We start from the raw sequence: 27,603 nt of genomic DNA on the forward strand, positions 1-27,603 counted from the left end.
TCTCTTTACCCAATCCATTGTATTTACTACATACTTACACACTCACACAAAATAGCACAGAAAATAAATAAGGCATACCTATGGATAAGGAATTTGAAAGTGGAAAAGTGTTATCCTAAGATACAAATTCCACATACAGGCATACCTCAGAGATATTGTGGGTTTGGTTCCAGACCACTGTAATGAAACAACTATTGCAATAAAGTGAGTTGTAATCTTTTTCTGGTGGAGATATTGCCTACAATTAGCAAAAAAAAAAAAAAATGCAACACCTGTGAATCGCAATAAAATGAAGCGCAATAAAATGAGGTATGCCTGTATGTAATCTTCATCTTGGAAAAAAGCTTTTTGAGGGGCTTGTAATCCCATTGTTTCCTATCTGTGAGTTCTACTAATACTTGTAAGAACATTTTTCATGGAGAATTAACATCGTGCATGAAAACTTTCAGTTTGCCAGCTACATCAACTGTGAGAAATCTTGACACCAATGTTGATTTTTCTTTCACTACTCTTCATTTTCTCAAAAACCATTATCCTAGTTGTGAACACTTAAATTCTATACATATTCTGAAATGCATTATAGTTCTTTAAGGATTAAATAAATTGCCATTTAGTTCTACAGCACTCCTGATACTGCTGGATAAACATTAATAATGTTAAAAGTACTACTGCCTACCTATCATTTTTAAACCTAAAGAAGGCTTTTTGGATCACATTTGTATTTCCAAAAGGCTGTCCAATCTAACAAATCTCTTTATATAAAATATATATCTCATGTTATTCACAAAATGATCACAATTAAGGTATATGTAAAAATAGTATTTGTGAATGTACAGTATATGTTAAGTATTGCAGCAATAACATCTGAGTCTAATGTGGGGTTATCAGCCTAGATTCATGCAACATTTGACCCTGTCATCTAGGAATGCAAGCATTCACAAGAAAAAGCATAATTTCTGGAAATTTTTCACCCAACATTTAGGTCCAACTGTATACTGGAAAGTATGGATTTAATTGCAATAATGATGTAAATCAAGAAATAATTAAGAGGAAATGAAAACATTAGCTATAAAAGCTATTATTAAATCTGCTGTCGGGGAAAAAACATGATTTTTAGGGTAGTGCATTTCCACTTTTAATTGTACAATTAACAGTTATGTACCCTCATCCTTTTTTGAAACTTTCTGTAATTTCTGTATTTTCACTGTTGCTAGGTTCTTAGTTCTTAAAATGGAAGGAAAAATTTTAAGTAAAGTTGGAAGGGCTGTAGTTTTTGTGCTTTTAAGTATAATCTTAGAAATACTGATTAAAAGTGTCATTAAAACAAATTAGTATACTGAAAGTGCTTTCCCATCTGGTTTTTCAAATTAACAAACACACCTAATATTAAATATAATCAATTTGTTTTATGATCTATATAATTTTATAAGCATAGTTCTTAATTTTAAATTCCTAGCTTTGGCTTTCTTTTAATGTAATCAAAAAATATATAAGTAAACATATAAATGGATATATCCATATCTAGATTTCTATTTTAATAATTCCCAGAATTTTCTGAAGTAGCTTATTCAAAAAGTTTTTAAAAAATGTTCATAAAAATATGAATCGAAATGACTCCAGGTTGGAATAAAAATTTATAGTGGCATCAGCATAATTTCTAAAAATAAGACAAACTCCTAGAAACTTATTTAAACAGAAACAGGAATTTCCCTTTGGGCCATTTAAAATAAGGAAGGACTAGCACCTTACTGCACCCACACTAATCAAATTTTCCAAAATATAGATCCCGTTCAACTGCCGGAATACTTTGATTACTTTCCCTGCCTGGAAGACAATTAATTATTGATGGTCATTTTCTCATGTACCTCCTGAAGAAACCTTCCTTCTCACTTGCCTATCTTCCACTACAATAGATTAAGAAAAAGAAAAAGCCTGGAGTTATGTGTGTGTATGTGGAGTGATGGATCTCCCCAAATGGACTGTTCTATGGACTCTTGCACGCTCACCCAAGGGAAGCCTAGGCCTCTATCTGGCTAGGTTCCAAATCACCGAACCCCAACTTTCTACAGCTGGGCCTGCCACTTCCTTCCTGTTTCACCTGCCATCTGCCAGCTGGCAGGCTGTTGACTAACAGCTACCGTCATCGGGCCGCCCCCTTTGGGTCCCCAGTCCCAGAGGAGTTACCCCAGCAACCTGGCAATGCCGATCGTATCTCAACGCGTGGTGGCCGTGCTGGAGCATTACCACACCTGCAACGCAGTGCCGGCTCCTCGCCGCCACACTCTCGCTGGGAATAATAAGCTAGGGAGTTCCTACTCCGACTGTGGGTTTTCTCTGACGAAGACCACACAACTCCCAAGTGACAGGGCTATAATAGTCCCCAGGAGGGAACCCCAACATTCCCTGTGCCAGCTGCAGCCGCCTCGCTTTCCGAAAAGCTTTCTCGTTTGTTCTCCGAAGTCGGAGAAGCAACAGCCTCTGGGGCTCACCTGAGCGCTGAAGAGGTGCAAGGAGTCGCGGGGAGAAGGCACCGCTGTGCAGAAAAGAAAAAACATGGTAGGGGGTTAGGAGAGACCCGCAACACCACGACGAATTGGAGAACCCCGTCGCCGCAATACCCCAGCCGGAGAATTCCTCTTCCTCAGACAGGGCTCTCTACCCCGCATCCCGCTTCCAATCGGGGTGAGGTATCAGCCCCTAGAGCATCCGTTCACCTCCCACCCGGGCGAGGGGCGCTGCACAGGAGGAGGGCTTGCACCCCAGCCAAGCTGCTTTGTGCATAGCTGTCACCCGAAATCCACCGCCGCTCCCACGCCCGCCCCCGGAGCCGCGTGCGCCCCACCTCGGAGCGCGTGTGAGACAGTGCGCGCCGCCCCGGGCTGCGGGCGCCTCTCCGGAGCTGCGCGCCACGCGCACAAGACTGAAGGATCTGCGCCGCGAGATGCAGCCCTCGCTCGGCCGCCGCCGCCGCCGCCGCCGCTGCTGCCGCCGCTTCCGCCCCTGTGACGGCGTGACCCGGGGTGGGAGGAGCCGGCGGGAGCAGGGAGGAGTAGGGTCCCCGCCTTCGGCTTTGCCGCCGCGCTCGCCCCGCCTTAGCCATTTCCGCCGCTGCGCCAGCCAGAGCGTGTGGGGAGGGAGCGGGCTGTGGGCGCCGGGGAGGGGGCGGACCCAGGGGCGGGGACTGAGACAGGCTCCTAATGAGGGGGCGGGGGCTGGACGCGGGTGCGGGGGCGGGTCCGGGGGGTGGGGCCCGGGGGGTGGGGCCCGGGGCGGGGCGCCGGGAGGAGGTGGGGGCGCATGGCCCCATACTGAGCCAGCTGTACGCAGCGGTCGGCGAGCGAGGTAAGCTCTCTGACGCGGAGAGAGGATTCGAGCAAGAAATGCAAGGATTTGCTAAGTGTGAGCATGTAATAGCATTCCTGAATAGGGCAGCGTAACAAGCATGAACAGCCCAACAATCCGCGCCCTAAAATGGGGTTGAGAGAGCAGAGTGGGAACTGGGAATAATAACCTCGTTATTCCACGACTTAAAGTGAAACCAAAGCATTGTTGTGTATTAGTGGTTTTTAAGAAAAGAGAAGTACCTGCCGGAATAGTGTGCGATGGAGTGGGGGCTGGGAAGTGGAGAACACTCGGGTGCTGTAAATATTGTGTGCCTTGGTGGTTACACAGGTGTATGCCGATATAAAAATCAATGAGCCGTACTCAAAATTTGTGCACTTCAGGGAAGTTATTCTTCAATTTAGCAAAGTTTAAAAATAAATCTAAAGCAGAAGCGTGTTTTTTTGAAAAGGTGGGGGAGGAAACCAGACGGGGTCCCGCCCCCGGAGGACTTGAACGACCACAAACTATCACATCTTCTATTTCCGTGTATGGGTAGGAATGATAGTGAAGCTTGCCTTTCCCGATTCTTATAATTTGCACTTTTATCTTCTTATAGAAAGAAACTTTATTTCTTCAGGAAAAGAGATGGGCAATTTAAGAAGCTACTAGAACATCTAAGAAGTGATTAAGCTATTATAGTCATGGTAGTGTTATATTTCAAGTTGTCCGAGAGGGACAGAGTTGTATAATTCCAGATTGCCCTGCCTCTATGATAAAATAATGCTTCTCCTTTAAGTAAGGAACTGCTTAATGAAGGCTCAAGCCTAGGCTTCAAAAATTCTGGCTGAAAATGGAGATGGAAAAACGGCAACTGTCTTTTGCTTTTCTGAACCAAACATAACCAGGTACTTGCCCCTGACCTCTCAGAAAACTCTGAGAGTCACCTCTTGATGTCATCAGGGCCTTGCAAACGCTATTTGTTAACAAATGTTTGCTGAGATGTGAATTTTTATTCCCAGCTCCAAGGATGTGACTTCTCCTTAAATCCTAAGCACGCTGATGCCAAATTTTGCAAAAGAAGGACCTTTCCTGAAATATTCACTTTCATGCAATGTTTACTGTTTTCATGAATAACTTATTAAATTCAACCCATCAATAATAGCATGCTAGTATAATCCAAACTACTACATAGAAATTTCATAAATGGAAAATCAAGACAATTATTATCTACAGAATAAAAAAGTTGTACAGCAAAGGAAAAGTAATCGTAGAATTCTCCATGATTTAGTTGTAAGTGGTATTTACTGACTCACACTAATAGTGTACTCTACATATTTAATCAAAAATCTGCTATGTCTCTCGAAAGGATAGGAAAAATGAGAAGGGTATGTATGCGTGTTGGGAAGTTGAAAGAGAGCTAAATGCTCATCATCTCTAGAAGCTACCTAGAAATGAAAAATCAAGAAGATACAAAATAAGCATGTTATTTTGAAATCTAGAGTTAGGTTTCAAAACTCAGCTAAAAGAATTAAAGATGGTTGCCTCTCTCATTTGGGAATGGGGATTGTTATTTTCATAACTGTTGAATTCTTTAAATTATGTGTTATAACTGATAAAAATAAGTAAACATTAAAAACAATTTTTTTTAAAGAGTAACTGATTGCTAGAAAAAGTTCTAAGCTTACAAAAGTTAAGTGTGGAATACCTGTTTTGTTTTTTTCTCTTTTTTTTTTAAACATCAAACCCTTTTACTTTAATGTTAAGGTATAATTCAATTTAAAGATCTTTCTTGGTGATGGAAGGAAATTTAACTTTTGGTGGTAAACACAATGCAATATACATAGGACATATTATTGAATTGTACACTTGAAACCTATATAATTTCATATTAAAAATAATACATTTAATAAAAAAATAAATAAAGATCTTTCCTAACGTGTAATATGAGCTATGCCTCTACCATCAGACTCACTGAAAAGTGATTTTTTTTTGTATGCTTTGTCTTGGATGTTGAAATATTTTTAAAAAGTCATGCTGCCAAGGATAATGATTTTTATTTCATGCCTAAACATAATTGCAATGCCTTTAAATGTCAATATTGCAAATATTTTCCATTTAAGTATTGGAGACATCTGCTTGTGAGACAAAGGTATCCACAAAGCTATGGATGATACAAGAACTTTACTTGACATTGAAGAGCACCACAATACTGAGGTACAGAAAAACCAAGTACTAACTCTGGAAGAATGGCAAGAAAAGTGGGTGGACTGCAAAATTACATTTCATCAAGAGCAAGGACACCAGTAAGAAATGTTTGGTATATACAGAGAAATGCTCTATCAGAAATTGACTTTGGAAATAGAAATAAAAATGTAGGTACACATTATGTGACCGATTTTAAGATGTACATTTTTAGTTTTTCAGATTTTAGCATCTCTGAAATCATACTGCATCTGTGGCATGTCAAGTGAATTGGCAGTGTTATCTCTTCCCATGGAGTATAGATAATGGTGTGATGTACAGTTGAAAGCATCTTAGATTTATGAAATATAGCTTTTTTTTTAAAAGCCCCTATAGCATCTAGGTATATGACTGAGCAAGTTACTTAACCTTCCTGTTTTTTCATGTGTAAATGAGATTATAATAATGTTATCTACTTTGTAAAGTTAATAATAGTAAGTGATAATGCATGAAAAGTACTTAGCATCACACAATTGTCATCCTTTCCTCTGTGCAGTGGGCTAATTGAAGCAAAAAAAATTTTTTTTTCTCCTTAGGCTATTAAAGAAGCATTTGGATACTTTCCTTAAAGACGAGAGTGGATTGAGGGTATTTTTTCCTCTTTGTGGAAAAGCAGTTGAGATGAAATGGTATGAGCAGATAAGCATTAACACTTTCTTGATGATAAATACTTGTAGCTGAGAGCATTTGTGAACTAGCTGCTATAGTTTAAGATTCTAGTGTGGCCATGAAATTGAGAACATTTAAACTATATTCTTAGACTTTAAGCAACTTACTGAATGAGAAAGAAGAATTACTTTGGAAACTACCTGCAAGAAAAATATTAAGTCTTATTGTCATGTCATAAGTAATAACAGTCTAACTCTAGCACAGGTTTTGAGACAAGATTAGGAAGTGGCATGATGAACCAGCCAATTAAATGTGATTGTTTAAATATTTTGGGTCTAAGGTCAATTGTAATTGCATATAAATTATTATATTAGAAGATTTTTCATTTATGTAACATTTATATTTTGAGGTCTATATATATGTATATCAGATATATATCAGAATAATCTATGAACCGAGACCCCAAAGCATTAAAATAAAATGTTTAAGACATTTTCTTAGGTTTTTTTTTTAAGGGCGATATATTTCAATGTAATCCAGCTTATACTAGTTTATAGTAGGCTGTGCTTCGATTTTCCATATGTCGAATGGAAATAAAAATCCACACAGCTGGTTTACATAACCTTTTTGTTTACATTTTGTAACTTCAAAAACTGTACGGAAAATAAAAAATATTTCCTTTTTGCTAACTTACAAACCGTCTAGGAAATATCGAAGACAAGTTATTAATATGTTTATATTAGAACTATAAACAGTTAATGCTCTGACAACATTGAAAGTGTGTAGTCTTGTGTGAGTAATAGGTATAGTCGGTTCTGCTCTATCTCTTGTTTTGAAAATTTGAATTTCATTCTAACTCCATTGATATATTAGGAAATAATTTGAGCATGACATGAATTTCTTATCTGCTTAGCCTGCAAGAAACAGGAGGTAAAAGCGGATAACTATGCCCAGTGGAACTAAACTGGGTATGAATAGACAAAAAGCACACATGCACATACCTCAGACCTCTCCCAGATATCACAGTTCACCCTATGTACTGTGAGTCACTCCCGTTCACAGCCAGCATTAGGACTTTCTACTAGATTCCCAGTAATTCTCTGTGCATCACTTCACAATTACTTGAAAGCTGCAGCCCTTCTGATGCCTATTTCTACGAGTAAACATCAGTTCTTTCTCAAGGTAAAGTACCATGTTGTAGTATTTTTGTATTTTATAACCATTTAACGTGTAAAACTGTGCCACTATTTATTTCTGTTAGGTTCCTGTCTTTTTAATGTTGGCACTGACAAAGTCTTTTTTTTATGTAATACTTATTCAGTTTATTTCTAATTTTTTTATAAGTTGTGTATTATTGAGAAAATCCTAATTCACAGAGATAAGTTATGGCAAATGTGTAACAACTTTTTTTACATTATTTTTAAATTAAGGTAGAGTTGACATACATCATCGTGTTAGTTTCAGGTATATAACAATGATTTGATATTTGTATATATTGCAAAATGATCACTGTAATAAGTAGTTAACATGTCACAATACATATTTAAAATTTTTTTTCTTCTGATGAGGACTTTGAAGATCTACTCTCTTAGCAGCTTTCAAATATGCAATACAGTATTATTGACTACAGTCACCATACTCTACATTACATGCCCATGACTAATTTATTTTATAAATGGAAGTTGTACTTTTTGACTCCCTTCACCCATTTTGCTCACCTGCCAACCCCAGCCTCTGGCAACCATCAATCTGTTCTATATATCTATGAGTTTGTTCTTTTTTTTTTTTTTAGATTCTGCCTAAGTGAGATCATAGGGTATTTGTCTGTCTCTTCTGACTTATTTCTCGTAGCATAATGCCCTCAAAGTTCATCTATGTTGTTGCAAATGGCAACATTTCATTCCTTTTTATGGCTGAATAATATTCCATTGTGAAAAAGTTTTTCAGGTTGTTTTCCAACCCTTATGTTCTTCACGAGCCTTAATTTTTATTGCATGATTTTGCAGAGTACAGTGATTTTTAGGTAGGCCTGTCTTGCATTATAGCAGACTGACTGTGTTTATTTATGTTCTTCACAAGCTTAATTTTTATTGCATGATTTTGCAGAGTACAGTGATTTTTAGGTAGGCCTATATTGCATTATAGCAGAACTATGTTTATTTAATTCGATGTAAAATCAATACTGTGTCTAGATTTTTGTGCCACTGATACTGTTTTCTCTGGAGTCCAAGACCCTAAGTCTATGAATTCTGTAATTATAAAACTTATCAGGAAAATACAAATGACTTATATATGGTAATTAAATAAGTTTCTGCATAGTATGCATTGTAAGTAAATGAAAGTCTTAAGAATATTATCAAAATGGATGCTAGTGTTCTAAAGCCATGTGCTCCAGTACAGTGGCTACTAGCCACATGTGGCTATTTAAGTTTAAATCACACTAGCTACATCTCAAGTGCTCAATAGCCAATATGGTTCGTGGCTGCTGGATTGGACAGCACAGGTATAGGCACTTTCATCCTCACAAAGTTTTAATGGACAGAGCTGATGTGGAGATATCAAAAAGCATGTCTAATCTATAGGATGTTTTTGAATTAAAAACTCTTTTAACCAGATCCATTTGTAGTAAATTTACATTTTAAGGTCTAATTTTATAAATTTTTAAAATTTTTCTTAAAATCATATAAATCAGTTTTTCATAATTCCATATAATGTGTTTTGAGAATATATAGATTCACTTTCTCGAGACCTACATGTTCTGTGAAACCCTATAAAACCCTTAAAATTAAGGAAAATATATGCTTATCGGTATATATCCTTTTATATAATACTATATTTGAAATGAAATTTAATTGTAAATATATGGTTTTATACAGGTTTGCAGACCGAGGACACAGTGTAGTTGGTGTGGAAATCAGTGAGCTTGGGATACGGGAATTTTTTACAGAGCAGAATCTTTCTTACTCAGAAGAACCAATCATGGAAATTCCTGGAGCCAAAGTATTCAAGGTTTGTTTTGTTTTGTTCATTATTTTCGTACCCCCTCCCCCCCCCCCCCCACACACACAAAAAGTTTTTCTCAGCACGAGTAAGTGAGAATACTCTAAAAGTATGTATAAGATTCACTTAGACATTATATGGTGTGAGAGGCCAGAGCTTAAAAAGATGGATGATAGCTAGGTGTGGACAAATATATAAAAGCCGAGGACAAAGCCTATCTGTACTCATGTTTTCGGTTTGGTTTTGTGTTAATTTTTATTTGCGCACAGGCATTTCTGAAAACCTGTCTTGTGTCACACCCTGCATCAGACATTGAAGAGATGAAAACAGTTTCTGCTGGAAAGAATCACTTCATTTAAGAGAGAAAAGAAAAAAGAAAGCTGATTGTTATATACAGAGCTAAGTGTAGTGACACAGAGTATTAAGGGAACACTGGGAGAGCTTCCTGAAGCATGATGACTGACAGACCTGGGTCAGGTCCATGGTCTCAGATACCCCGTGAAGCTGGTACTTCTGCCTGCGCAGCAAAGTTTTAAGAGAGAACATGACACAGCCAGATTTTTTTTTTGAGACAAAAGACCCTTGTGGCTTTAGGGACATAACTTTGTAGGGAAGGAACTTTCTGACAGACCAGGTAGGAGGCTGTGAGCAGTGGTTCAGGAAAGAGATCTTGAAGGCCTGAAATAAGAGAGTGATAGGGGTGCTTAGAGGAACAGGTAGGTTAAAGCAACCTAGGAAGTCAAACTGGGAGGATTTAGTAATTAACTGAGGGATCGAGGGGATGATGAGTTCACATTTCTAGTTCAGATGAGTGGTTGGATGGCAGAGAATAAATAAGAAGCAAATTGAAGAGCCCCATGGAATGGTGAAACTGTAACTAGCAAATGGTTTTATATCTCCAAAGCACAGGGTAGCGTTTGGGTTGAAAATGGTAGATTTGGGAGTTGTCATCCTATGACCAGAATGATCCACTGGAACTGCTATACTACCTTTGGGTAATAGTGCGGAAATAAACAAAGGACACCCAAGTGAGAATAAACAGAGGCTGTTTATTCAGAGAGCATCCGTCACATGTGATTGGCAGAGGCTCAAAGGCAGGCAGGGGAGTGAGAGAGCTTTATAGTGAAAAACACAAAGGCTTCAGGTAAGTCCTGACTGGAGACTGGAAGGGGGCCTACTAGAGGGGAGCATCCTATGTGATTGGTTTGGGGAATGTATTTGGCTTTTGCTGGTTGGTCTTGAGTGGAGGAGGGGGAGGGTGGTAATTATTAGGGAGTCGTGGACCACATCCTATAGAGGCTGTGGTTTGGCTCCCCAGGATGGTTGCTGCTGAGGTTATGGGTCCAAGTTCTCTTGTTGTACATGGTCTGCCTATTGTCTGTACATGCAGTCTCTCACAAAGTACTCTTTTCTAAATACTAAAATTAATTGCTCAGGTCAGTAGGAAGCTTGATAGTACTTTATTTTACAGCTTCCTCCCACCTCATTTTCAATCATCTAAGAATCTCAAAAGGTTACCCAGTCCAAGAGGCTAGTCCTGCTTCCAGATTCTTCTTGGAGCAATGGTTCTCAGCCCTGGTAGAACATTTGAAATCACCTGTGGATCTTTTAATATTCCCAGTCTGAGGTTTCACCCTAGGCTAATTAAATCAGAATCTCTAGGTAGGGGCCTGGTATTAGTCCTATTTAAAGCTCTCTAGTCTTTCCAATCTGCAGCCAAAATTAAGATTTACCTCAAGGTGCTTCCAGACTGGTCTTCAAAGACATTCCGTCCTCTTATTTGTACACCTCTGTTAGTGCCTCATTTCAGAACAAAATCCAATGGTTTCACCTGACCCACCCACCCCAACCCCCCACCCGTCTCACATCCCCTGGACGTGATGGGATCCATGTCAAGTTACTCCCCCTGGACTGCACCCCCAGCCACCATACCCCCTGTAATGTTCGCAGATGCATCAATACCCTTTCAGAGGCTGCCTCTTTGGCCTTTCCCAGTGCTCGCAAGCAGTTCCCTGCTCTGTCCCCTTTTCCCATAGTTCTTGGGCACACAACCAGAACAGGCTATTTCGCAATGTAATGTTTCTCTGCACCCATGACTCTCTACTCCACCAGGCTGTCTCCACTGTGATCAGAGACTGTTAAATGCATATCCACTATCTAGAACCAGGACAGCCTTGTCCATAAGTTGCTCAGGAAATAAATGCCCGTTAGCCAAGTGAATTAAAGAAAGAAAAGGGGAAGTCAGCCCAACTGTATTTTTCATGAATAACTTAAAATATCCGACCTTTATCTGCCTGCTTGGTAATTGATTCACCTGTGTAGTTACTAATCTTTAGCAGAGTCAAAATTAGGACCCTGCGAAAATAAACATCGCTAAAATTTAACAGGCTCTGAAATGAGTAATAGCCAGCTGATCTTCAGGGTTAACCTCCATGATTTTCCTCTTTTGAGTTGATCTAAAAGAACAGGATTTTTAAAAAAAATACAGCACCATTAAAAAATTATTGTCAGTAAAATTTTATTTTCAGGTAAAAAATCACAATAAAATTATATCCTTCGAGTTTAGTTATGCATTCTCTGTCACCTCTGCTTTGCCCCTCTTTTCTTTCCTTCACTACTCAGGTATCTCCTAATTAAGTAGAATTTTTTTTCCTTGACTTTTTTTTTTACAGAGTTCTTTGGGGAACATTTCTTTGTACTGTTGCAACCTTTTTGATCTTCCCAGGTAAGACTGAACACGACCTCTGCACTATAAAAACTTGCGTGCTTGCTGGCAGTGCTGCAGGTGGGAGCTGGGTCTTTCATCACTCCCATCTACTTGCAGTAGCACCCACGAAGCATTCATTTATTTGAGTCTGTTCTGCAGTTATTTTTACCACAGCCTACATGTCTGACAAAAAAATTAGGGAGGCCAGCAGTCACTGAACACATCCTAGCCTCCCCAATATTTTTGTCCTTGGATAGCTTCCAAACTGTGGAAAACATTATTATAATCCTAGGTAAAGAAAGGAAGGGAGAGCAAGATGATGTCACCTTCACATTTGGGTCTGTAACACCTGGTGAAGAACCAGCATGCGCCGTGGGGAACACTGACTTGTTAGAGATTTGATTTTTACATAAAATGCATTTTTTTCTTTTTCTTTCTGATAGAGCAAATATTGGAAAATTTGACAGGATTTGGGATAGAGGATCATTAGTTGCTATTAACCCAGGTGATCGTAAACGGTTAGTAATTTGGGTTCTTTAATTATATCGGCTTTTCTTTTTTTTTCTTTCTTTTTTTTTTTTTTTTTGTAGCCCGTTTAGCTTAGTATGCTGTACTTTTTTTGGATTCCAGAAAATTAGCTAGACTTCTACCGATTTGAAGTGGTTTCTTGTATTTGGAATTAGACCTAAATCCAATACCATCTTTGTTTAAAAAGTATAGGAATTGGCCATAGAGACCTGGGTATAAGACGTGTGACTTCTGTCACTTCCAAGCTGTGTTACCTTGATCAAAATACTCACCTTCTTTAAGTCTCAGTGTACTTCTCTGCAGAATTGTAATATTCCTACTAACACCACCTCCACTAATATTTCCAGGTGACATTTGTTGGACATTTGCCATGTGCCAGGCATTATTTGAAATACTTTATGTGGATCAACACATTTGATTCACAAAACAACCCTGTGAGGTGTATGCTGACATCATTCCCATTGTACAGATGAGGAAACTAAGGTCAATTAGACGTGGTATGTTACAGAACTGACATTCAAACCCAGGGAGTTTGGCTTCAAAGCCCGCACTAATGATCTTTACATTAGACTAACTTACAGTATTGTTATGGGAATTAAAAGAAATGATATGTGTGGAATGGTCCATGTCATCTCTAAATTACTGTATAAAGGTTAGCTGCTATTATATTAGAGCTTTTGTAATTGATGTTTTTAGTGACTGATCTTATTGTACCTAGCCTTATTAGAAAAAAAATTAAAATATGAGAAAGCATACTGAGTAAAATGTGACCATACCTACATATTTTCCAATTCAAATATCATTCATATACTAACTTGGAATTGGCACATAAATATTGAACTCTTAACACCTGGCAAAAAGGTTGGCATCCTCATCAATGAAATTAATTTTTTAAAAACCGTTTCATGAGTAAGGTTTAATGCCAAACCTCATCTTTTTTAATTAGGCCATGCCACATCTCCTTAATATATATTTTCCTTCACACTCCTGTTTTTCCTTCTCTTTCTGTCGCCACACCTCTTTTATCTCTTTTCTGGAATCCTCACCTTCCTCATGTGCCTAAAACTTGTCATTTCCATCCTGGCCTTTTGCTTTTTCTCTCTTATACTTGCTCCCTTAATGACACATTAGTTCTCCTGTTACTTTCATTCAGTCTTTCAACAAATACGTGTTAAGTTCCTACTATTCTCTAAGTATATACTATGCCAGATGTTGGGGAAATAGCCGAACAAATGGTATTTGCCCTTATCATTTTTATACTTCCAGCTCTGTTCCTTCTCTCAAGTATTCACATCACATTTCCAGGGTCTGCTTGGCATTTCCCATGTGACATCAGTGTCTTTTATCTACTCAGAGATTCACTTGAGACCTCCTTGTCCTCATAAAACACCATATTTGTATTCTTAACTCAATTCTGCTAAATGTGTAACTTTGTAGGCATTTCCCACTCTCTAAGGATGTTCATCTTTTTTGAGATTAGTCCCTCCGGGGGCTTTGGTTTGTATGGTTAAAATCCACAAGACAGTGGGGAGCAAACTAATAGTCGCAAAGCTCCCTCTAACGGCAGACCGTACCCTGGGTGTGGCAAGAGCCAGAACTCCTCCCTTGGAGCTGGACAGTCTGTCTATTTCTGTCCGTCCGTCTGTCTCTCATGGCCTCTCTACCTCCCTGCATGCATCTCTTCTGTCCTCTTACCCTGAGCACTTAGCTGTCTCCACTTACTCCATTTCTGCTCCCACATCTCTTACTTGCTCACCACCCTCAGCCTCCTCAGCTCCCCCCACCACACAGCACGACAGCTCCAGCTTCCAGTGCAATGACCACAGCTAGCTAGTGACTCCTCGTTGGGTCTCTTAATTCATTTTCCCAATGGAGTACATTGACTGGTCCAACTCATCATTCTGTACCAGGCCCAGTCCTGGCTCCTGGTCAGTATACTTACTTATGAGCCTGTTAGGGTCAGGTCCCCACTCTGAACTAATCAGACATGGCTAAGAAGTGGTGTCGCCTGCTCCCCAAGGCACCTACCACAGACAACTGGCCCAGTGGCACTAGTGCTTCATGCCGTACTTGCAGAGCTTTAACATCATAACTACCTTGAACTTTTCCCTGTTAGTCTCGTCTCTCCCCAGCTTAGTAGAGGAAAGAGACTTTTGCATGTGCCCCTGGAGAGGTGCCTGCCACCCAGGATATGTGTTAAGCTACAGCGTGCCAGGCCCCACAGCCTTTGGTAGGTCAACTGAATTAACCTGTGGGAATGGAGCTCAAGCATCTTTAAGCAAGTGCCCAAGGGATTTTGATACCAGTGCAGTCTGGGAACCACGGCCCAGAGCACCATGAAGCGGAGTGGCCATTTGAGAAGTATGTGTTCAAAGTGGATGGGCCTCTGGGTACCACATTGGACTCAAAGGAGCCTCTGCTCATCTTTTTGTGAAGTCTTCTGGTCTGAGGGGCTCTGGAAGCAGGCCTCATTCCGACTCTCATCTTTAGTATTTCCCAGTTTAGGCAAGCGATGTAATTTTCTGAACCCATTTCTGACTTTTAGAATGAGAATTGGCTTCACTGGGTTGTTAGGATAATTAAACTCAGTAATGTAGATGAAAGTAAATGCTAGTTTCTCTCCCTGCCTCTCATCCCCTTCAGATTTTGCCTTTGTAGAGAAATGTAACACATACTTGTGTATGTGTATGTGTGTGTGTGTGTTTGTTTTTAGTTATGCAGACATAATGCTGTCCCTGGCGAGAAAAGGGTTTCACTACCTGTTGTGTGTTCTTTCTTATGATCCAACTAAACATGCAGGTAAAGTTTTTGTTTTTCTTTTTCTAGTTGCCTTGTTTCCTGATGTACTTCTATGACATGGATAGCACTATTTTCTCCTAATTTATCCCATAAGAAGTATACTGCTTATATATGTACATGAAGACAAGTCTGTTTTTGGCAATCAGAAACTACAAGCATCATTTTCTCTTTCCACTCGATACGTGTTTTTTATATTCCATTCCCATTTTTTTCACCATTCATAGCTCAAACTATAAAAGAGGGAGAAATGGCCCTAATATAAAAGAGAAATCTTATGAGCCCTGGATTAGGAAGAAGAGGTTTGGTTGCCCTGCTACGGATAGAGCACATCTGTGTCATCCATGGTGGTAGGGATGATTTGGGCAATGCCTACAAATACATACACAGACCTACCCTCGTCAAAGGATGGCGTGAGAAATGGGCATGGGGAGGTAGTAGGTATGCAGGAAAGTCACGAAACTATAGCTATTTTTTAACTTCTGAAATGTTATAATCTGTCAATTGCATTCTTTTATAACTATCTTTAATTTTGTAAAAGTGATTTTTTTTTCTGGACTTATTTCAGTGTGAGTGAACATTAAAGCTTAACCTTTGTCATGGCCAAACTTTCATTTTCAGGAAGATTTGAAAACTACATAGACTTTTAATTTGTAAAAATTCCCTTTTTGATTTTTAATCAAGCTTTTTAAAAAGTGCTGTGTTTTATAACCATTTACATAATGAGTTTATAAACTCATTGAAAGATGACCCCTAGTGTCCATAGTTAAGTCTGGGACAATCAGATGGAAATAGAAATTAATGGAGACAGGACCCAGCTCTGCTAATCTGTTTTAAATTTCATTCCTGAACTGGAGGCTTAGGGCAGGGCCTGTAGGAAGTAAACATAGCAAGCTCTGTCTGGGGGTGGACCCCAGAAGAGAATTCTAGAAAGGGGCAGAAGCTAAGTTCCCTTTAAAAGTTAGTGTCCCCTAGCCAAGTGGGAAGGCGTGTAGAATGTGTGTGAGTGCAGGAATAGTAAAAAATCGATACCCAGAAGATGAAGAAAACCCCAAAGGCATTTGTTAATTAGCTCCATTCCGATTTCAGTGTTCTCAAGTCCCATGGCTGGCTCAGCCATCTTGTCTAAGCAGGAGATGGGCCTCTAATATTGCCATCTCCTCAGAAAGCCAGCCTTTGATAGGAGATGGTAGGAGACCCTGTCACATCTTCACCTGTTGAGATAATTGAGTTGTTATATACAGGTATGCCTACCTCATTGGAAATAAGCTGAGAAGTGGGCCCTGAGAATTTATTCCTCTTTAGAATTAGATCTATGGAAATTATTCTTCACTATGTTTCTCTTTTACCTAGGCCCACCATTTTATGTTCCAGATGCTGAAATTAAAAGTTTATTTGGTAAGTTACAAATGTGTGCTGTGACTTTTTAAATAAAGTCAGCAGTAAACTGTTTTGAGCTGTTATTAAGCTATTAATTACTATCTAGAAGTATATAAAATTTAAGTCAGAAACCATTTTATTGAAGAGTATTTTATCCTAGGAAAGGGACAGATCTCTGTAATACAATTTTTTAGCTAAGTGGTATGGTTATATTGAAGACATTTGAAGTCTTCAAGAGAGATGGTATATGTGTTTTGGCTCTTAAGAGTTACAAGTGATAATAACAATTCAGAGTTCAGAAAATATGCCTTAGTATTTCCCCATTTTCATTAAAAAGAAAAGAAAATTCTCCAGTATGCAGTTTTTAAAATCATTTGATATGTTTTTAGAAGAATCCCGATTGCATTCTTGATAAAGTTTTAACTTATTACCTTTTCTTCTTGTTTCAGGTTCAGTATGCAATAGTCAATGTCTTGAAAAGGTTGATGTTTTTGAAGAACGACATAAAAGTTGGGGAATTGACTACCTTGTTGAAAAGTTATATCTACTTACAGAAAAGTAAATGAGACAAATAAAAGCAAATACCATCAAGTTATTGAGATTCTGAGCAATTGAAAATTATGCTAAGATATGAAAATATAATGGATGGCCTTTGAAAAGAATTTTTCGTAAGTCACATCATAGATGTTTGCTCAAAATGCATATAACTTTTTAGGGGAAAAAAAAACACTAAAATGTTGAGCTAGCTACCTCTGGAGAGGAAAATATGGGGATGAAAGATTCTACCTGTGTGTTTTATGTAACAGATTGCTAGAATGTTTTACAATCAGCATATATTGCTTCTGTAATTACAAAATAAAAGAGAAGTACAACATATACAACTTAAAGACATAGAAAAATTAGCATTCCTATAAAATTTAGAACCATTGAGGAAATGTAACTTTAACAGGGTTCAAGGTAAAAGAAAGTCATCCAAGAAATTATATAAAATACTAGCTTTTCCTAGAAACCCTCATGTTATACTCAAATCCTAGCACTCCTTTTCACATTTTTTTCTCCTTAGATAATTTTCTATGTAACAAAATCAAGAACCAAATTTAAAAACTAAATAAACCAATCTATATGGAACCAAATATTTTTCCCAAACTGTAGCAATAAATTTTTTTTCTGAGTTTGGCAGTTTTTTCTCTTAATCTTGTTAAATGACAAAGTCTTATGAAATGCAGTATACTTACAACTGGATTCATGACTGTTTATTATGGAAGTTTAGGTCCAAAACTTCTCAGTTTTTTATTAGTAATCACATTTTGTTAAATCAGACATTTCTCTCTAACCACAACACGTGATACCTAAATGATTTAGATTGTTTGGCTCGTGTTAATAGGATGGCGTGTGCTTGTTATAAAAAAATAAGTTAATTGTGTATGTGTGTGCTGGAGTAAAGATTATTAGTGGGGAAGTTTATAGACCCCCTTGAATATTGACAAAAGCTATAGACATATAGCTTAGAAGTACGTCATAAGCAGAACACTGTGAAAACTTCCTTAGAGTTCATAGTTGTTGACCTCCCTGCCTCTTCTGCCTTCGCTTAGGAGCTGCTGCCCTAGGTGCTTTCTGGCGCTGGTCTTGTTCTAATATAAGGCTATTAATTTAGCATGTCTTCCAGCTCACAGTGGTTCTTACTTCTCTGAGACCGGCCCCCACTCCATAGTGCAGGCTTCTAGAAGCCATGACTACCTGATTCCACCTTTGTCACCATTTGAATGGTCTAAGAAGGGACACCTGACCTGAGCTGGGCCAGTCTGATTCTCTTCAGAGATTTTTAGAATCTAGTCAGGAAAAGCACCTTAGCTGCTTAAAATGGATGAATCAAACAGTGAACCCAGGAGCAGCGAGGCAGCCACATCCTACTATAAAGATCTGAGGGAAAGAGAGATCGCTGTCTGTAGAAAGAGAAGCAGAGAGGAGGTCTGGAGAGAGCCCCAGGTATTCTGGGTTTCCATTTTCATCCTGAAGCCCAGCTGTACTGGACTGGACAGGAGAACACCCAGGGTCCTTGTAATAAAAGACTCCGTTCTCCCTCTCTGGCTAGAGTTAATTTCTGTAACTTACATCCAAAGAACTTTAAAATAAATGAGATATCTGTATGTAGTTGATCTTTTAGATATTATGTGACCTCATTGGGAGAATACTGACCTTTTAAAAAGTCTCAAGATGAAAGATATACTACATATAAATTATTTTAGAGCAATTGATTTTCAGAACTTCCCCAAAATACCTTTAGTATTGTAATTTAAGTAATAGATTACCTGAGCTTCTGTGATTTATGAAATGCCTTGCCCTGCCTAAACAGCAGGCATAAATGTACTAGCATGTGGTGCACTTGTAATGTTTTCAGGGGCAGACAGGATGAAACAAGAAAGGTATATGATTGTGTGGGTAAATGTGGAAAGAAAACTGCAAAGGAATACAACCAAAGCTTTAGCACCTACTAATAATCTGGAGATTTGGTTCTCTAAAGGGATAATTGTATGAGGACCACAAAAACTGGTCTGAAAGATGTACTTGTGAGACAAACTATCAGATGAAAGGGGAATCCTCGGCAGAAGAATGAATTGACAAATATAAACCTCCCCCACAGAAAAATTAGTACAAATAATATTTACCATTCATAACTGTAGTACATACCTGTCATTGTTTTATTTTAATAAGGGGTGTGATGTAGATGTGAGTTTATGCAGATATATATATATGGCACATGGTCTTTAAAGATTTTTTTTTTAATTTCTGCTGACCACTTTTAAAAATCAAAGTTGTCTTTAATTGAACTCTGGTTTGACATCATTTTTAATCTGATATGCTTTATTCTTATAAAACAGATTCACTGAAGTGGTTAAATCGATGGGGATAGGATAGAATTCCTTTACACACACACACACACACACACACACACACACACACACACACACACACACACTAAGTCACTCTGCTGATTTGTGATGAATATTTGTTATGTGTAGTTTTAATGTGTGAACTGAAAACGTCTGAAAATCTGTGATCTCTAACCATTGGGTATTAGTAGAAATTTGCTTCAATATTGGTGTTACCTCTCAATAGCAGATGGAGAATAATTAAGGGATGTATTTAAGAATCAAATATACCATAAGATATTAACATTTATTTTATTTACATAATAAAATATTACTTTCTCACTGAAAATTTGGAAGATATAGGAAATTCTGAAAAAGAACAAAAGCAGCCAAATCCTAACACCAGAAGTAATTGAGGCTAAACTGGTGATAAGTTTTCTTATCTTTTTTGTCTGCTCGTCTACATGTATGTTTTTGCAAAGTTAAGATCATATTATGGATACAGTCTTGTCTCTCTACTATCTTTTCTAGTATTCCATCAGCCCTTTCTCATATCAAAGATTTTTAAAAAACAAGATTTTATACCTGCAAAATGTTCTGTCATATTGCAGTACCGTAATTATTTAATCTTTCCCTGTTATTAGAGTCATTCAGCAAATGTAAGTAGTGCTCTTGAAAGTGCTAGGAGATGAGGATTCACTGATGATTGAAGACAGTCCTGTTCTGAGGAATCTAAGACTCTGGTGGCAGAGACTGAACGTTGAACATTACAGTGTGGTAAGGCTGCATGAGGGGGATACGCAAGCAACTGTCAGCTTGTAAGTGGCCACTTAATCCATCAATAGGTGAGGATGACATGGCTCAGGAAGAGCAGGTGGGAAGCGAAGAGAAAAAGCCCAAGGATGGCACCCTGAGAAACACATTTTTCAAACTTAAACATTAAAATCACTGGGTTCCCATTTCTAACCATACACTCCAGCTCATTTTTCTGTAGGTGCTCAAAACGGTCAAGCCTGAACCACTATTCTCCTCCCCACAAAATGCCTCACCCTTAAGAAGCTAAGCACATGGATGTAGGTTACAAAATTAGATAGGGGGTTAGAGAGGTTGCTGAGAAGACAAGATGCCCTGGGGGAAGGCAAAGCTGGGGACATCACCAAAGCCCAGGTCAGCGTCCAAGGAACCACACAGGTGACAGAGATTCGCCTGTTGAGGAGGTGTCCTGATACTGGCTTGAAACTTAAAATTGACCAATCCTGGAGGGGTTCAGTTTGTCAAAGTTAGCAGGTTTTTACGCCGTGGGCTCATTAACCCATGCTAAAGCACCTGCTGTCTTTTTTCCTTCTCTTTTAAAAAGTTATGCCTCTTCTCCTTGGTAGAGCTGGTTCCATTGTATGGGACTTGCTCATCTTCCCTTCTGTCATTGTCTGATATAGTCTGGGAGATAACTGTGTCATTGGACTTTTGTTCTGGGATGCCTTCTAAACTGAATATATGTGGCATAGTTTGCCACATTTGCAAAACTGGGAGCCCACCTGCCTAAGAACCGACGCCCTCCCCAGATTCCTTAGCCTGTACCCCTGCGCTCCCTCTTCTCTGCTGTAACCACCCTGAGCTAGGTCTCCATTTTCTATCCTCTGCCATATGGTGCTTTACACGTAGGTGCAGCCACTAACCACAGGTTCTGTTCTTCAAGCCCTTTGCCTCTATAACCCTCAGAGCTCATTCTAGGTAGAAGCAGGAAGGGATGGGCAGGCCATTCCAGGACCCTCTGAGGATTATTAGAGGGAAGCACAGAGGAAATCCATGGAGATGGCCACAGAAAGATTCGTGATAGAAAACTCAAAATGTTAGAGTTAGATTTAGGGCATTTCTTTTATTAATCAATGTGTGGGTGTGTTATGTGATTAGGATTATACTCTATAAAGTATCTGAGAAACCTATCAGCATTGACTCTAGAGATGAGCAAAATACTTAGCACATTTTGTGGGTGAATGCTACTTTCCTGACAATGTGTTGACACAAGAAAACCTGTAGAGAATTTTTATGAGAATTTTTGAGTCAAACTAAAGACATGCTGGGCAAGATCTCAAATGCTCTATGGAAACAATAGGTTTGCAGCCTCTTTAATGCATTTGAAATAAAGGAGCGAATGTAAGGAAGATTACATGGAAATGGAAAAAAACAAGGTGGGGATTGTATTACAGAATAATTAACAAGATCATGTGCTCTCTTGAGGGGTAATACACCCTTTGAGGGGTATCATCACTTCAGGTATGTCAAAGGTGTGTTAACCTAGATATACAAGAATAATGGACAGGGCTGGCTTAAAAACCTTTCACTACATAAATTATATAGGTCTGGGGTGTAACTACCCATCATGACGTGCCCCGTTAGGAATTTATGATCAGATCGCCCTATAAAGTTACTTTCCACAGAGCCCATTTTTCTCATCCACACATGCTTCTTACAAGTCCTAGAGAATCATCAAAGAAAAAGTATAACATATGGGTTTACTACCTGCAGGTAGTATCCTTTTAAGTATTCATTCATTCATCTATTTAAAAACAATCCTTGGGTGTCTACTGTGTATCAGGCCTGTGCTAGACACTGGGATACAGCCTGCAGCAAAGGCAGACCTGGTTTCTGCTCTCCTGGAATTTAGTTTATCTCTCCAGAGACAGGAGCAAAAGAAAGGGAATGAAGATAAAGAGCAATTTTAAGATTGAATAAAAAGAAAAATTGGACTCCTTCCACATGGTAAAGTAGAAAAAAGACAAGTGCAAAGGGAGGGAGTGACTGGGTTGGATTGGGTGGACAGGAACACTGCAACAGAATCCATGCTTAATTCCATGGAGAGGCAGCAAATAGTGAAGAAAATGACTGCTAAGGATGCCGAGCTAGAATGTGGGGACCTTCAACTGCGAAAGACTCAAACCTACATGTTTTTCGTTTTGAAGCTTTGTGAACTTGAGAAAACCTTAACTCAATAAAATGCCACAGAACATTTTCATACTTTAAATTTAACGTAAGAGTCTTGATATCGGGATGTCTGTGCATGTGGCACAACACTTTCCAGAACCACTGTGCTGTCTACCTATCAAATGGTAGAGCGATTTCTATGAACATTATTAAATAGTCTGGTCTATTGCAGATTTTTCCAGTTCACCTCGCAAAACACCTTCAGCCTCTTGGTGCGGTACTACAGATTGCCCTGCAGGGGCAGCAAAGGATCGAGAAGATAGTAGGATTATCAGGGAGCAGAGCAAGGAAGCTAGCCTTTCCAGCTCGTCCCTCCGGGGGACAGGGGGTCTTTGGATACGTTGTAAAACAATGTTAGAGCAGAGACAATTTAGAAGCAAGTCAAGGATCAATGAAATCTGGAAAGCATCTCGAGAAGGCAATATTTCATGCCGTAGCCACCAGGCACATGGGGTTACTGAGCACTTGATATGGGGCTAGACTGAATTGAAATGTGCTGTGAGTGTAAAATACAAAGTGGATTTTAATTAGTACTAAAAAGAAAAATGTGTGAAATATCTTGTTAATAATTTTTATAGTGATTTCATGTCAAAATGATAATATTTTGGATATTTGGGGTTAAATAAAATATTAAAATAACCACTAGTTTTTATTTTTAAAAACATGGTTACTAGAAAATTTAATATTTTATATGTGGCTCTGATTCCATTTCTATTAGACAACACTAGCTCTAAAAATATTCCAGTTTTGGTGTCCTGAATGTATTTCTTGATGTAAAGATTATTTCAGAGAGTGATGCCTATTCGATTTGACTTTAGTTGTCTATTTATTTGGAACGGAAGTGCATTATAGTCTGAAATTATAATATTAAGTTGTTTATTAAGTCCCAGTACACAGATAATCTTTGAATTATGTAACACATGTTAAGAAAATGTTCTTTCTTGTCTTATATTAAAGCTCCCTTCAAAGGTTTTAATAGGATAAAAATCCTCTGTTTTCTCAGAAGTCTAGCAAATAAGAAGGTGACCAATCATGGTAATGATTTCTAAATGAAGAAAAGTGATCTGATATGTGGCTTTATAAAGACGATGTTCATGTAAGCTTTTGGGAGGAGAGGGATAGGAAGGGCTCCTGAAAATGAGAGATTATGGTATCACAATGGATTCCTGAGAGACATTTTGCTATTTCGTTTGAAGATTTTTGAATATAGGGTAGATTCTTTGTGCTTTTGATCTTGATTGAATTAAATTAAATTCAGAAGAATTTAACCTGGTGCTATTTGAAGAGATTATCCTAGTGCAGCTGTTAGCGGCTGTCAAAACTGTCTACACATCATAATTCCAGCTGCCCAGACCACACCTGGACCAATTAAACCTAGGGATGAGTCCCAGGTATTTGCCACAGGCAACCAAGGTGGAAAACCACTGGAATAGTTAAGAGCATGGGTTCTGTGGTCAAACTGCTTGGCTTCAAATCCCAGTCCAGCCACTTTCTAGCCACGTGACCCTGGGCAAGATGCTTAACTTCATAAGAATTCTTGTAGAAAAGAAATGAAGAAAATAACGTACTCTTATGGGATTGTCAAGAGGTTTAAATAAAATAGTCTATGTAAACCACTTAATTGAAGGCAGGCATGAAGTTCTAAAGCAATTATGATTAACGGCTTTCTTATTTCATATTAATTCCTCTGGAAGACATTCCCAGCCATGGTTCTCCCGTCTGACACTCGTTCACCTAGTAGGTTTCTTGTATTATGCTATAACATTCCTTCATTCATACATGAATTCATTTTACAGGTATTCTTTAAGCATCTACTTTAACTACGAGTATGATAGAAGACACAGAAGGAGTACACGCACCTGCCTCACACCTTTGAAATTTAATTTCTCTCATGTGTCTGTGTTTTCCCAGTTAGATAATAAGCATCATGAGCTATGAGACCATGGTTTACGACTGGCCAGCCTTGGCACCCAGCACTGGGGGCTGAGGATTGGAAACTGCAGGGCACCAGTGTTGGAAGACTGGATTGTTCTAGTTTTTGCTTTGCCACTTACAGGCTGAGTAATAGGGAGCAACCCGCTTTTCCTCAATAGGTGTGTTTTCCTCCTGTGCTATGTGGAGATAATCAATTCATGACTGTTGTGAAGATTACACGTCAGACCATGCGCTGTGGATACACGGCTTGAGTAAATTCCCGCTAACAAGCCCTCAGGAAGCAGTGCCGCTCGATCCCACCAGGGGGCAGCAGGTTGCGGCAAAGCTGGCCGCCGCATTCGACGTCAGGACAAGCGCCCCGCCCCGTGACCGTGACCCAGGGGAACGCGGGGGCGGTGTCCAGCCCCGCTGGCTTGCAGCGCTGGAAGAGTCCGGGGCGGCGTGATGAGTGCTGAGGCCTCAGGCAGCGGGCTGGAGCTTCGGGAGCTCGTGCGTGAGGCGGAAACCAGCTTGCTCGAGTGCAAGGTGTGCTTTGAGAGGTTCGGCCACCGCCAGCAGCGGCGCCCGCGCAACCTGCCCTGCGGCCATGTGGTCTGCCTGGCCTGCGTGGCCGCCCTGGCGCACCCACGAACGCTGGCCCTCGAGTGCCCCTTCTGCCGGAGAGCCTGCCGGGGCTGCGACACCAGCGACTGCCTGCCAGTGCTGCACCTCCTGGAGCTTCTGGGCTCCGCACTTCGCCCGGCCCCGGCAGCTCACCGCGCCGCCCCCTGCGGCCCCGGGGCCCTCACTTGTCACCACGCCTTCGGAGGCTGGGGAACCCTGGTTAACCCCACTGGGCTGGCGCTGTGTCCCAAGACGGGACGGGTAGTGGTGGTGCATGACGGCAAGAGGCGGGTCAAGATCTTTGATTCCGGGGGAGGATGCGCTCATCAGTTTGGAGAGAAGGGGGAAGCAGCCCAGGACATTAGGTACCCACTTGATGTCACCGTCACCAACGACTGCCATGTGGTTGTCACCGACGCTGGCGACCGCTCCATCAAAGTGTTTGATTTTTTTGGCCAGATCAAGCTTGTCATTGGAGGCCAGTTCTCCTTGCCTTGGGGTGTGGAGACCACTCCTCAGAATGGGGTCGTAGTAACTGATATGGAGGCAGGGTCCCTGCACCTTCTGGAAGTGGACTTTCTGGAAGGGGTCCTCCGAAGAACAGAAAGGTTGCAGGCTCATCTGTGCAATCCCCGAGGGGTGGCGGTGTCTTGGCTCACCGGAGCCATCGCGGTCCTAGAGCGCCCCCTGGCCCTGGGGACCGGGGCCTGCAGCACCACGGTGAAGGTGTTCAGCGCAAGCATGCAGCTAATCGGCCAGGTGGATTCCTTTGGGCTGAGCCTCTTCTTCCCCTCCGAAATAACTGCTTCTGCTGTGACCTTCGATCACCAGGGGAATGTGATTGTCGCCGATACTTCTAGTCAAGCTGTCCTATGCTTAGGGAAACCTGAGGAGTTTCCAGTACTGAAGCCCATCATCACTCATGGTCTTTCCCATCCTGTGGCATTGACCTTCACCAAGGAGAATTCTCTTCTTGTGCTGGACAGTGCAGCCCATTCCATAAAAGTCTACAAGGTTGACTGGGGGTGATGGGTCCTGGGTCTTGGAATCAGAAGCCCCGGAACTGCCACTAATGAATAGTTTAACCCTGGATAAATTACTTAATCTCATCTATCCAATAGGGATTATTATAACTGCCTGGCATACTTTCAAAGGCTGAGGTAGTTATTAGAGAATTATTAGAGAATAAAAATGAAATCTACCGGTTATTGAATATGTATTCCTTGTGCTAAGAAATTGCAAATATTAGTTTATTTCATCCTTAAGAACTACCTAAAGAGATAACTTCTATTGTTAATCCCATTTTAGAGATGAGAAAATTGAGACCGAGAGCTGAAGTGACTTACCGAAGGTCACACTTACTATAACAATCACACTGGAACTCAATTCTGACTCCAAACTCCTTGCTCTTCAATAAGATAATAGATGCAGGGGGAAATATATGTGAATGTATATTGTTGCTATGTGTACACTATTTATAAGTAGCCATTTATTTTAGCTGGGTGCACAGATAAAGAAGACTTTATAGAAAGTTTAAGAGAAAAAGGGTTTGTGGTGGACATCAATTTAGTTCAACTGGCATCTTCTCTGATGGCACATTGGATGGAGTTAATGTGGATCCCGAGTTACTTGAATAAGAAAAACAATTGAACTGCTTATTCAGAAGGTAAATGTGTCTTCTAGTACCTGTATTTCCTCCGATGTAAACACTCAGGAAATAGTACTTGATTGGTTGAGAAAGGCCTGTGTTTGTGTAAGCTGTAAACTACTGCAGAACACACAACATTTATACCAGTGTTAGAGGTCTAGATAATATTCCTGTTACGTGTTTATGCTAATACAGAGATAAGCCACCACAATTGGTTCATGGTAAAAATGATTTTGCTGGCCTTTTTATAATCAGGGGTAACCTGAAACACTTTTGTGATAGGGTTTTTCCTCTGTGAAATTTAAATTTGTCCCTAGTGCTGCAAACACTATGTACTCAGTTCATACTTCCCTTGATCCTAAGTCCACATTTAGGCCACTGGTAAACCCTGAAATACTTCTTGAGTTGAACTGTATAGCCTTGACTGAAATAACACCTGCTTAATGTTGCAATTGATTAAACAAATGGAAATTTCAGGTGAAGTGGCCAGTTCTTTATAAGTTGTGTGTGTTTAGCTAGTGTAAACATCTCAGAGTTTAGGGCTGTTGGAATAGAACCAAATAACCGGTACCTTAGAAGCATCAGCAGTTTTTTCTCAGGGAGAAAATATTGGTTTTGAAAGATGAAAGTTTGCTTCAGGTAATAACTGATGCTTTATCAACAATGGTGTGCTATTATACCAAGAGTTTTAATAGCTATAATGTACACACTAGAGACAGCCCCAAAGTTATGAGTGCAATATATGTTTGTCCTTTGGAGCTAAAAGAGAGAGCTTGGTTTCCACGCCAGTCCACAAAAACCCATTTTGCTTCGATGCTCTTGTCATATAGCACTAATAGTAAGATTTCGGGCACCCTGGGCTACCATTTATCAGTGCATTCCAAACTGGGATTCTGGGGACAATCCCCTTCCTCCATGCTCACCCTACCCATAGAAATCACCTTAGGTCGGCGACTTCACAGGTAGTCTGCATTGTATAT

The 27,603-nt window shown here is 39.8% G+C and overlaps 3 protein-coding genes across 5 annotated transcripts in view; 2 read left to right on the plus strand and 1 right to left on the minus strand.

Annotated features, from left to right (window-relative positions):
• Nucleotides 1–3,018, minus strand: part of KDM1B (lysine demethylase 1B) — a 53,755-nt gene extending 50,737 nt beyond the window's left edge. The window contains exons 1-2 of the mRNA XM_011362840.2: nt 2,843–3,018; nt 2,490–2,533 (exon numbers count right to left, since the gene is read on the minus strand). The gene's annotated coding sequence lies outside the window, so the exon portion shown is untranslated. The remainder of the gene's footprint in view (nt 1–2,489; nt 2,534–2,842) is intronic.
• Nucleotides 3,019–3,267: 249 nt separating this feature from the next.
• Nucleotides 3,268–17,718, plus strand: TPMT (thiopurine S-methyltransferase). 3 transcript variants are annotated; one of them, XM_011362845.2, is made up of 9 exons: nt 3,268–3,342; nt 5,445–5,627; nt 6,102–6,194; nt 9,051–9,183; nt 11,847–11,899; nt 12,325–12,399; nt 15,123–15,208; nt 16,559–16,603; nt 17,035–17,718. In XM_011362845.2, the coding sequence occupies exons 2-9, from the start codon at nt 5,488–5,490 to the stop codon at nt 17,145–17,147; spliced, it is 738 nt and encodes a 245-aa protein (XP_011361147.1). In that variant the 5' UTR covers nt 3,268–3,342; nt 5,445–5,487; the 3' UTR covers nt 17,148–17,718. The 3 variants fall into 3 exon arrangements, with proteins under 3 accessions (XP_011361147.1, XP_011361148.1, XP_011361149.1); XM_011362846.2 differs by lacking the exon at nt 12,325–12,399; XM_011362847.2 differs by lacking the exon at nt 3,268–3,342 and having other exon boundaries at nt 5,613–5,696.
• A 7,039-nt stretch (nt 17,719–24,757) lies between these two features.
• On the plus strand, nt 24,758–27,099 carry NHLRC1 (NHL repeat containing E3 ubiquitin protein ligase 1). Its single transcript, XM_011362850.2, has one exon. It carries the CDS (start codon nt 24,817–24,819, stop codon nt 26,002–26,004), a length of 1,188 nt encoding a protein of 395 aa, XP_011361152.1. The 5' UTR covers nt 24,758–24,816; the 3' UTR covers nt 26,005–27,099.
• Nucleotides 27,100–27,603: the final 504 nt, after the last annotated feature.

The sequence above is a fragment of the Pteropus vampyrus genome, unplaced genomic scaffold (genome assembly GCF_000151845.1).
Source record: "Pteropus vampyrus isolate Shadow unplaced genomic scaffold, Pvam_2.0 Scaffold80, whole genome shotgun sequence".
Classification (NCBI taxonomy): domain Eukaryota; kingdom Metazoa; phylum Chordata; class Mammalia; order Chiroptera; family Pteropodidae; genus Pteropus; species Pteropus vampyrus.